The sequence below is a fragment of the Trichosurus vulpecula genome, chromosome 4 (assembly GCF_011100635.1).
Source record: "Trichosurus vulpecula isolate mTriVul1 chromosome 4, mTriVul1.pri, whole genome shotgun sequence".
Taxonomy (NCBI): Eukaryota; Metazoa; Chordata; class Mammalia; order Diprotodontia; family Phalangeridae; genus Trichosurus; species Trichosurus vulpecula.
The window spans coordinates 269,885,267-269,897,741 of record NC_050576.1 but is presented as its reverse complement, the minus strand read 5'-3'; the positions used below and the strand labels follow the sequence as shown (position 1 = coordinate 269,897,741).

Here is a 12,475-nt window from a genome sequence, read left to right as displayed (position 1 = left end):
TCAATCAAACTGGACAGCATTTATTCTTAAATCAATGAATGGCAATATAGGAGTTGATGATGATGATGTTCAGTCATTTTTGGTCATGCCCAACTCTTCATGACCTCATTTGAGGTTTTCTTGGCAAAGATACTGGAGCAGTTTGTCATTTCCTTCTTCAGCTCATTTTACAGATGAGGAAACCGAGGCAAATAGTGTTAAGTGACTTGCCCAGAGCTACACAGCTAGTAAGTATCTGAGGCCAGATTTGAACTCATGAAGATGAATCTTCCTGACTCCAGGCCTAATCCACTGCACCATCTAGCTACTCCAATGGTCATTTGACCATGCTATGTCCTTACTCTTTTATTCTCTGTCTCCCCCTTTTTACTAGTAATAATCTAGTATGAAAATTCTATTCTTGCTGGCATCACTTCTCACCTCTTCCTCCCACACACTCTTCAATACCTGTAATCCCATTTCTGATCCCACAAGCTTTATGAAATTGTTCTCTGAAGGGTAATTAATGACTCAAAGATTAAATAAGAAAATTTTTTCTCCTCCTCATCCTCCTTGGTTTTTTTGTGAGTTCTTGACACCGTTGACCACGCTCTCCTCCTAAATATCCTCTCCTACTTTGGCTTTCATGACATTGTTCTCTCCTGGTTCTCCTCCCACCTATCTACTCCTCCATTTCTGTGGCAAGTCTGCCATCCATCTCCCACCCCCTCAGCATGGATAATCCCCAAATCTCTAGCTCTGTCTAGTATCTATGTACTTTAAAATCCAGTAACGCTCATCTCTTTGTTGTATCTCTCATAAGACTTTATTCTCTAAAAAAAGTATTCACCTCCCTTTGAAGCAGGTGGCATGGCCAAGGTTTGTGGAGACTAGATGATTTATATTTAGTAAAGCAACCATCGAGGAGAGTCTTTCAGGGAGATGCTTCTACTAGTTAAGTACGCACCATATTGACAGAACACACACACTTTTGGGATAGCAAAAATAATGATCTGCCTCAACAGCCCAAGTTCCAAGTCTTCTCTCCATCTCCAACATACCTAGAACCATTATCATTCATTTGCCTCCTTGTATCCCTACCTTATATCAAACAAAATGTGCCAAAAGAACAAATACAATTTTAAGTTTTAGTGGCTTAAAACTGAGCCTTTTGGAAAAGCCTGCACTTTGCTAGGTACATGGTGTGTCCTCTCCTACCACAGCTCCTCCAACTCATGACTTGTCTTTGCCTCCAGCTCCAATGCCTACTGCGGTGGTTAAGAAACAGACAGGTAGATCAACAGAACAGAGTGGACATATAATTTACAGCAATGAATAAATAAAGTAACCTTGTATTTGACAAGTGTAAAGACAAGATTGGGGGTAAGAATTTATTATTTGGTAAAAATTGTTGGGAAAACTAGAAAGCAGAATGGCAGAAATTTGGCATAGATCAATATGTTTTTTAAATTTTATTTTGTTTTTGGTTTTGTTACATCTTTCTCATGGTTCATTTCATTGGTTATAATTCTCCTTTATAACTTGATTATTGGGAAAATAAGTTTAATGTGAGGTATATGTAGAACCTCTATCAGATTACAGGCTGTCTTGGGGGAAAAGAGGGAGGAGAGAGGGGGGGAGAAAATGTGGAACTCAAAAACTTGTGGAATTGAGTGTTGTAAACTAAAAAAATTAATTAATTTTTTAAAAAAGATCAATAGTTTAATCTTATACCACTTACCAAGATAAGGTCAAAATGGATACGTGACATAGATATATAGAGAGATATTACAAGGAAACTTGAAGAACATGGAACATATTACTTATCACACTTATGAATAGGTGAACAATTAATGAATAAATGAGATAGCTTAGTGAAGTGTAAAATGGATAATTCTTAGTGCATTAAACTGTGATAGGAGTTTAGTAAGTGTTTGATTGACTTAATTATCTCTACCATCTTCATTTCAGCCATAGTAAGTCCTCAGTATGGTTTTAGATCATTATTTTTGCTATCCCAAAAGTGTGTGTGTTCTGTCAATATGGTATGTACTTAACTAGTAGAAGCATCTCCCTAAAAGACTCTCCTCAATGGTTGCTTTACTAAATATAAATCATCTAGTCTCCACAAACCTTGGCCATGCCACCTGCTTCAAAGGGATTGTTCTTCTTTTAACCAGAGCAACAGTGACTGGGAATCTAGACCCAACAAATCAGAACCACAGTGATCTCTTAATGCTCCTAGGAAGAAGGCCATGTACTAATTGCCAACTGCCTCTTCAACCCTCGGTGCTAGTTTCTTGGGTACAGACCTGTGATTTCATCAACAGAGGGTCCTCTCAGTGTGGAAACCTCTTCCACTGATATAGATTGGCAACCTGTCTCTGACTAGAATGTAAGAGAGTTGATTAGGGTACTGAGAGATTAAATTACTTTCCTGAAGTGAGAAAGCTAGTATGGATGAAAGGCAAGGCTCAATCCCAGGTCTTCCTGACTCCAAGGCTGGCCCTCTATCCACTATACTATTCTGCCTCTGAGAGATATATAAATATCTTCCTTTATTTCATGATGGGCTCTCTCTGCCACCCTCTATTCTACCTCCTTACAACCCTACTATAGCAAAATATCTTTGTAAGGTCTGAAAATGGCCTTTTTACAATGAGATTATATTTTAATAAGGATCTTTTCAATTTGTTCTAATTATGACCTGAGAATCATATCTCTTAGATGTCTCTTCAGATGAGTGAAATATTAGCTCCATTACAGCCCATCAATGCACTACTATTAAAAATTTAAAAGGCAGAGTAGTGATCATTTCAAACCAACAAGATGAACAAAAAAGTGGATGGCATGGAAGAGAGCACCAATTTCTCAAATTATTCTGGCCCATTTCTTTTTGACAAGTAAGAGAAAGAGTTGGTAATGGTATCTCAGCTTCTTTCTTAAGTGACTATTACGTTTTCCCTAGATCCACAATATATGTGAGATTGGCATAATAATGGCTTAGAGAAGAAATTGTTTCTAATCCATTATTCTCAATAACCACATTCATCAGTCATCTTCTGCACTCTGATATTCACCAAATGTTGCTCAAATATTAGACATCTGGTTTTCCATCAGGACCTCGGGATGACTAATCTGGTAGTACACTTATGAGTCAAACTTCCTCTATTGTCTCATGACCACAATCTTGGGGCTAGAAATAATCACTGGTAAGCCAGGAATTAGGAAGGTTAGTTTGACTAATTATGATGCAAATTAAATTGGAAAAAAAAAGCAAAATAACTTTGCCAACCGAACACTTCAAAACGATAACTTTTTATTGATAGCTTTTGGTTTTTATTTTCTGCTCTCTCCCCCACACAACACACATACACACACACACATACACACATACATACACGGAATCATTCCCATAACAATTAATAAAACAGAAGGGGGAAACCAGTCCAGTATAATTAAAGAGGATAGGAATTACCCTGGGAGAAAAATGTCTCACCACATGTTCTATGCAATTAACCTTGGCAGTGAAGTAAGGAGAGAAGGCCTTCACAGTAACTACCAAGTGAGACTTTGATCATGGGTAAGAAGGTGTGACTTACAGTGGGAGGAGGAGAACAAGCAAATTTTTTTGTAGGAAGGAAATCCAAGAAGAAATGCTCACCTTACTATGAGCTGAAGAGAAGCCTCAGAGTAATATTCTCTTCAAAATGTTAATGTTGAGCATTAACAAAAAAAATGACCCATACTTTTCATGTATGAAGTGTCCTCTGGTCTAACAAAATCTGACAGGAAAGAAACAGAGTAGGTTCCTCTTGGTAAACTAAAATAAATAACATTACTAAATAAGGGCCTTCCAAAACTCATGGCTGTTTTACCTTGAGAGAAGACTTAATATGAGAATATGCAACAAAGACTAATTAAGTGACTCCTATATGGCAAACATTGTGTTAGGGAAAGCAAACCATTTAGATAAGATACAGTTCCTTCCCTCAAGAAGCTTATGGTCTAGTAGGAAAATAAGATGCTATTCATGGATAATTATACAATATTATATAAATATTACATTTGAACTTTATACACAGTGCTGTGAGAAGGCTGAAGAAGAAGATAACTGAAGAAGAAGGTAAGAAAAGAGAAGGCTTCCCCAAGGACATTGCATTGTAGTGATTCAACAGGCAAAAAGGAGGGAGGATCTTCCAAACAGAGAAAGCAGTGTAAGCAAAGGTGCAGAGGCTAGAGAGTACTACACACAACACATGGACAAAGGGTGGTTCATTTTCACCAGGATGCAAAGCGTCTGGAGAGGAATGATAGGAGATAACCCCCCCAAAAAAGGAGATGTGAGGCCAAATCACAGAGAACCTTCAACACCAGACAAAGGTGTTGGAATTTTCTTTGGTAATCAGTAGGGAACCTTTGAGGATTTTTGAGAGGAAGCATGCCCTGATCTCTATATAAGAAGACTACTCTGGCACTGGATTATCCTAGATTGGGGGAGTAAAGGCAAAAACATCTGTAGGCAGGCTCCTGCAATAGCCCAGGTGGCTGATGATGAGGGCCTATAACTAGGACAAAGCTGGCAGAAATATAGAGATAGGGATAGATTTCAAAGATGCTGCCAAGCAAACAGTAGCTGCTCCCATTTACCTAGAACCAAAAGGTTTGTGAAGCACTTTCCTCCCACCAATCCTGTGGGGTACAGAGTACAAGTATCCTTATCCTTACTTGCAAGATGCAGAAAATGAGACTCTGACTCATGATGACACAGCTACTAACTGTCCCACTACAATGGGGTTCAAAACCAGGTGTGGTGACCCCGAGTCTACCATTCTATGTGCTATTTCATTCTGCCTCTTGGCAATGAATTCAATACAAGAGGTAAAGAAGAAGAAAGAATCCAAAAGAACTCAAGGTAATGAACATGGGGGCAGCATGGAGGGTGATAACACAACAAATACTGATGGCAGGAGTAGCAGATTTAGGAGGAAAAATAAGCTCAATTTGGGATATAAGATGGTAATATCATAGATTTAGAGCTGGAAGGGACCTTAGAGTCTATCTACTTCAAGCCCCTTATTTTAGAGATAAGGAGAAATTAGGCCTATAGAGCTTAAATGACTTATCTACAGGTAGTATCAGAGTTGGGACTTGAACCCAGATCCTTAGACTCTATGACCAGTGTACCTGATAGGACATCCATTGTAGAGATGTACCTGATAGAACGTTATACCTGATGGGACATCCATGCAGAGATGTGCTGTTCCAGAGGTCGGATGAGAGGTTAAGACCAAGAATAAAGATTTGGGAGTTATCCACTTAGAGACAGTAGTTGAAGACGTGAACGAGAATGAGATTTGCCAAGGGAGGGAACATGGAGAGAAAAGAGAAGAAAACTAAGAAAAGACCCTGAGAGAATACCAAAGGACTAGAGAGAGGACAAAGAACCAATGAAGGGACTGAGAAGAAACAATTGGGAATGTCATATCTCTGAAGCAAAGTGGAAAGAAATTGTCCGATATGAGGTAGTGGTCAATGGTGCCAAAAACTAAAGAAGAGTATGAAGACTGAGAATGGGTCATTAGATCTGGTGATTAAGGAGAGAACAGCTTCAACAGAGTAGGAGTGAGGATGAGGAGGATGGGTAAGGTCCCTTTTAAAGGGATTCTATGAAAAAAGCACAGGCCCATAGAGTCTACATTATTTGCTGAGTAAAAGGAAAAGTACTGGGCTTAGAGTCAGGGAGAACTAATTTCAGATCCCATCTCCAACAATTAGTAGACATGTTAGGCCAAGATAATTAGCTTTTATAAGTATCGCTTTCCTCGTCTATAAAGTCAGATCAATTGATCTATAAGAAGTTGGATTGATTGATCTCTAAGGTTCCTTCAAGCTCAGTATAGGGTTGCATGATCTAAGAACAAAGCAGTAAAGAAAACATCACGAAGCCAGAGGACATGTGTTCAAGTCTGACGCTCAAAGTCCCCCACCTCCATTGCTTACTACTAGTATGACCTTAGGCAAATCCCTTAAATCCCCGGACATCTGTTAAGTGAGAGGTTCTGTCAGGAAGGCAAGATTCATGACCTCAAGGATCACCACGAACATGCCTGTATGGTTTAGAACCGCAAAGTATGAAAAACTCTCTAGGTAGAAGGCAGATGAAGTATAACACTTATCCAGGGGTTCAAATCCCAAGACCAGTAACTCCAATTCAATGTAGCGGTAATTATATTCCAAAACCAGTGAGCCCAGCTCAGTGTAGCAACAAGGAAATTATAACACAGTATTATAGCGAGGAACCAAGTCATCCTGTGATCTTCCTCCCTGCTGGGGCCTCCCCGTAAACACTCAGGAATCCTGTCAGCTTGCCTGTGTTCTCTCCCCACCCCCTCAGTTCTCTAGTCTCTTAAGCTCCCTGGTTTCCACTCCACTCTCTGCTCCGCACTCTTTTTGCAGCTTGGTCGTCTCGGAGTTCTTATTTCTCCTCCCTGAACTGGATTCTGAATTCTCACTTCTGACTTCTGAATTCTCCGTTCTCAAAGGCTACCTTCTGGGTGTATATACTCTTCTTAGGGCCTGAGGGCTTCATACCCAATCAGCCAAAGAGTATGTGCCTGAGGCCTAGTGCCTAGTAAGTAAAGGGAGTAGGCCTGCCTACAAACAAACCTCTGATCAAGCTTCCCTTAATTGGCCTGACCTGAGGTCTATTGAGTGGGTGGGAAAGGTCTTTAATCACTGATTGGCATCACAAAAGTGTGGGCCTGCCTCTAATCAAACCTCCCTTTTGTTGGCCTCACCTGAGATCTGCTGAGTGGATGGAAAAGGTCTTTAATCACTGATTGACATCACAGAGGTTCAGACTAGATGGCCTCTGAGGTCTCTTGCAGATCTCTACCCAGTGACTATGATCTTTCCCAACAGTAAGCCCAGTTCTCTGCACTCAGTGGATATTAAATTGAATTGAATGATTCTGGGTTGGATTTGGTCCATTGTTTGCTCATTTTATATCTCTAATGCTACCAGCTCCTCCATGGTCTCCAGATGCTTCTGATTCAATTCAATCGTACTTAATGAACATCGACAATGTGCCAGACACTATGCTAAACAATATGGAGACTCATGTGGCTCTGGGATCTCCCAGACTGGGAAGTTTCCTCCAGCAGCGCAGGTCACAACCCTTCCATGCCTACCGTCCCATGTCTCTTGTCCACATCCTCCTAGAGCTTTGCCACAGGGAGTACACCCAATGCACTGGGGGCTATTTTTTCCTCACATCCTGAGGGTACTCTCACCACCTGATCAGCCCATATGCTCTTCCTACCTTACATTTTCCTCCCTAAAGAGGCAGTGTGGTTTAATGGAAATAGTGTGGTTTTTAGAGTCAGAAAAGCTGGGCTGAAATTCTAGTTTTGCTATGTTCCGCCTCTATGACCTTAACTTCTCTGGGCCTGAATTTCCTCACCTACAGAATGAGGGGGTGGGCTAGATGACTTCTTAGTTCCCTTCCAGACCTAAACAGATGATGCTGTGATCCCAAGGTACCTGTGCAGCAGAGTAGCTAGAGTGTTAGACTTGGAGTCAGGAAGATCTGAGTTCAGATCCTGCTTCTGACTCTTACCAGCTGTGTGATTCTCTATCTGTCTCAGTTTCTTCATCTGTAAAATAGAGGTCAGACTCAGTGGTCTCTAAGGACTCTTCCAGGTCAAAATCTATGATCCTACGCTCTTCAAAGTTCTTCATGTTGCAGCCTGCTCATACCTACCATGTGATTGTCCATTGTGCTCTCTGTGACATAGCACTGGGGCTGCACAGACAAAAGTGAAAACTGTCCCTCCCCTCAAGGAGCTTACAGTCTCCACTGCCCACAATGAACAGCTTTTCCTAAGGTTTTGGCGGGGTTCTTTTTCTTGCTGTTCATTTTTTGACCACAGTCAGAGAAAAGCATTAAATATCCTCTCCTTTGCTACAGGGTATATTGATTAATGAGACTTTCCCCAAGAAGAGGAAAGAAAATCTTCCAAATTGGCTGAGAAGTAAGACAGTAGAATCTAAAAGTTTATCTGGTGGAAAAGAAATCTTCTCCTCAAGTTTCTTTCACCTTCTGGCCTCAGGCCTGTCCATCTGCCCCGAGGCAAGAATATGTTCTGTCTCTGGCTTTTATTTGTGCTCATTTTCATCTCTTGGACAAAGCTTTTGAGTCGTGACAAAGCCATAGCCTGAGCTGCCTGTCCAGCTTCATGGCTAAATTCTGCCCCCTACAGATGATTTCTTTCAGTAACATGATATTAACTTGTATCAAAATATTATTAATGTAATTCATTCTTGTTCTTGTTGTTTGTCTTTCATTCCCAAAGAGGACAATGACATCAGGGAGGTGATGCCACGACTTGCAGGTGAATTGGATTTAAGTGAGGGAGGGCTGTCCAGAGTCACACATTAACGCATTAGTTAATAATGTAATATAATATCGAATTGTATGATACAATTTTTTACAAATACAAAATATCAGCTTTGTAGATTATTGGAGCTGGAAAGAATACCAGCTTGTCCAAACCTCTCCTTTATTGATGAATTAACTAAGGTTACCCAGAAAGTGGTTCAAGCAGGATTTAAACTGGCTCGCCTGGCTCCAGATACAATGCCCCCCACACCGGACCTTGTTATATCTCCTAGACTAGGCTCCCTCTCTTAAGTCTCATTCTTGCTGATTTTGGCATTTTCAGCTATTCCAATAAAGAACTGCATAAGCTGCTATCGCTAAACCCAGAAAACAATGTCTACTTTTCTTTTTCAAATGTTTAATCTTACTTTGTGTCTATTGTGTTTTTATATCCGTTCTTTTCTGAATATATCCCAACTCCATCTCAGCCTTTAACACAGATGAGGCAACAATATAATGGATGCTGGACCTGGAGTCAAGAAGACTGGAGTTGAAATGCAGCCTTAGATCCTTATCAGTGTGACCCTGGGCAAGTCACTTTATTTCTATGTGCCTCAGTTTCCTCAGCTGTAAAAAGGCAACACTAATAACAGCATCTACTTCACAGGGGTTGTTGGGAAAATCAAAATGAATAATATTTGCAAAATGCTTAGCACAGTGTGGCACATAGCAGGCACCATAGAAATGCTTATTCCCTTCTTAACCTAACAGAGATTCAAAAGAAAGATAAAAAAGCAATTCAGAAAAACCAACACATCAGCTACACCTGAGAGCATATGCAATATGCCATACCCCTTGTCCTTAACTTGGTCGTTCTTGTTACCCAGTGTTCAGTCTCATTTTTTGTCCTTTCTGTTCACATTGTGGTAGTAGCTATATATATTGTTGTCGTGGTTTTATTTCATTCTGAATCAGTTGATACAAGTTTTCCCATGATTCTTTAAATTCTTATATATTCCTTTCTTTTGATGAAGAAATATCCCATTATATCTATGTACCACAATGTGTTTAGCGATTCCCCGATGGGTGGCTTTATGGTTTAGTTACAGGTTTTTGCTACCACAAAAAGTGCTGCTATAAATATTTTGGTGTATATGAGACCTTTCTTTGGCCTCTTTGACTTATATGACACCCAGTACTGAGACCTCTGGGAAAAAAGGGGGAGTGAGAAAACCCTATTTTTCAAGGGAGGCTGCTATTTCATCAGTGGACAAGAGTTTCATAGGATGAGAAGCCATGGAAAGGCCAACATCAGTGAGCCAGAAGAACCCTTAAATGATTGGGAGGTTCTGCTCCTACTTAACAGCAGTTTAGGCAGAAACACTTGGAAGATTTGTGAAGAGTGAGCTGGAAGAAGGGCAATAATACGAGATGGCAAAAAGAAAAATGGATATTTAAAAGTACAATGGGCTCCTTTAGAGGTAGTGAGCTCCCTGTCACAAGATGTGTCCAAGTAAAAGCTGGATAATGATATATTAGCAATATGGTAGAGAGGAGTCCTACATTAGGTGGAAAGCTGGACTAGCCAATCTCTAAGGTCCTTTCTAACTTCATGCTTCTATGAACTCTCATCATGAACAATCAGAAGAAGAGAGACAGAAGGTGTATGTTTAAAAGATTCTTCTCTCCCACAGCCTCCCACACTTCCCATTCCACAGATGATTTCAGCTATTAGAGCAGAAAGGGACAGCCTATTATTTAAGCATCAGAAGAGCTCTTAAAACTTAGAGACGTAGCTACTATATTTGCAATCAGAGGGTCTGAAAAATGAAAGGGAACAGTATGGCCCTAGACCTCACCTTCCCTCTCACATTTCTTCTGGTCCTGCTGCCAGATGGAATACACATGCCCATTCTCACAAAAACTATCTCTTCCCCCAAAGCATATATCTAGCCTCACTGCCAGCACTTTATGCTGTGATTGTTCACCAACGTAAAGAATCCCAGGTTGGGAATAGCTTCAACAAATGTAGATTGCCACCCACTTATAACTTAGCAGATAAACCAGGCAGTTGATTGCTATTCTGAAGAGTTAAGTAATTTACTGAGTCACATGGCTAGTGAATGTCAAAAGCAGGATTCAAACCCAGATCTTCTTGACTCTAACTCCAGCACTGTGTCCAACACCACACATACATATACCATGATGCCTGTTTAACTGCATTTTATAATCATTACTTGATTATTTCAAAAATCTGTGCATGAAATAATTGTATAGATGTATATAAAAACAGAAACATAACAGCTTTTTAACATTGAATATATATTGTTTAAAATAGAAAATTTCCCCCTTCCTCACCTCTGCTGGTGTGGTGGTACATTTTCCCTTTCCAGAACACTGCACATCATGTGACTTGCTGTCCACTGGCATACAGGTACTGACCTTCACGACCACAGTCAAGCGCAAAGCCACGATGCATTTACTAACAGAATCATTCACGAAACCTGGGAAGAAAAGGGAACATTTTTTCCTTTGAGATAAGGTCGGATAAGCTGTCACACTAGCAGGACAGAAGACAGTATCAAAGTAGTATTCTAGTCTGGCAAAGACAATGAAATTTAACATAGCAGAAGATCAGCAAATATTACATTGATTAACATTTCATTTGGCTGTTAATTCTCTGATTTTAAACTATATAATTAAACCCATTAATTGAAGCAAGACACAGCAAGGATTACAGAATCTCAGCGTGTGAAAGGATCTCAGAGATTTGCCAGTCCAACCCCAGCCTGATCAAGAATCCCCTCTATTACATACCAAACTAGTGGCTGTAGACCCTTTGCTCAAAGCCCCCTAATGAAGAGGAACTCATCATCATCTAAGGTTGTTGGACAGCTCCAACAATTGGGAAGCATTTCCTTTCAAGCCTAAAAATTTGTCTCTGAGCTTCTACCCACTGTTCCTCATTCTGGTGACTGGCGCCAAACAGAGCAAGGCTAATCCCTTTTCCATGTGAGAGCGCTTCAAATATATTTAAATATACATTGTCATTTGGTGGTAGTACCAGGAAAAACAACCAGAAGCATTTTTCTGAACTGAGAAAATCAGTGAAACCTGATTGTATCACTTTGGTAGATTTCTAATTTTCTCATCAAAACCACTCATTTATCCATTTATATTTCCTAATTTCAAAATAATGCACTGGTTCATTTCCTGTGTACCAGACAATCAATGTTTAAGACCATGGCACATCCCATCCAATCACCTCGGGTCTCTTCATGCTCTAGAATAACAAGTACAGCCAGATTGACTACTGGGGCACTAACATGGATCATTAGGTTGGCTGGGATGACAAGCCTGGCTATGCTGCAGCTTGATCATGTAACACTTCTAGACTGGCCTCTGATGAGACTTGGAAAATGTCTGTCCCCACTGTAGTTGTGTCACTGCCCAGGAGTGAATGGCTTCACAGCTAATAAGGCATGGCTTCTACACTTACTTTCCTATGTCACAACCATCCCCCCTTCTCCACTTTGTCAGATTCCTTCCCAAGCTATCCCTGTGGGGGGCAGGGTTAGATAAAGAGGTCTTTATTTGTTCATACCATTCAGTCCATTTTTGATGGTAAGCTTTCCAGAAATCACAATTCCACCAATTTAACTTGCTTATACAGCATGGGGCACCAACCCAGAAACTGACAGACATGTCATAAACACATTTAATGAAGTCAATAATGGTTCCACAGCATTCCCTCCATTTCAACGGGTCCCACTTATCACTCCTTTTAAGCCAGAATAGGAGGTCACTAAAACACATGTATTAGACCTTATCAACCTGTCATTTGAGTTTCATTTCACACTGTAATGGAAAGTGCATTGTGAGAAATACGGTGGAAAATATTAAAAATAAAAATAGGTTCTCCACATATTTTTCCTTTTTTATTCTTTTAAAAGTATTGCAGGAAAGTGATGTTTGACAAGGGCTCAGTTATTCCCACTTCCTATTCCTTAATTGAAATCACAAGCCTGCTGTCTTAATTAGTTAAAGTGAACTAACAACTATTCCTCACTGGAAACAAGACATCATGAAGCATTAAAAATTAACAAGAAGGCC

The 12,475-nt window shown here is 40.2% G+C and overlaps 1 protein-coding gene across 1 annotated transcript in view; it reads right to left on the bottom strand.

The window, feature by feature from the left end:
* DNER (delta/notch like EGF repeat containing) overlaps positions 1-12,475 on the bottom strand; it is a 217,677-nt gene that overhangs the window by 150,327 nt on the left and 54,875 nt on the right. The window contains exon 5 of the mRNA XM_036755702.1: positions 10,721-10,866. Within this exon, the coding sequence (XP_036611597.1) occupies positions 10,721-10,866 (146 nt within the window). The remainder of the gene's footprint in view (positions 1-10,720; positions 10,867-12,475) is intronic.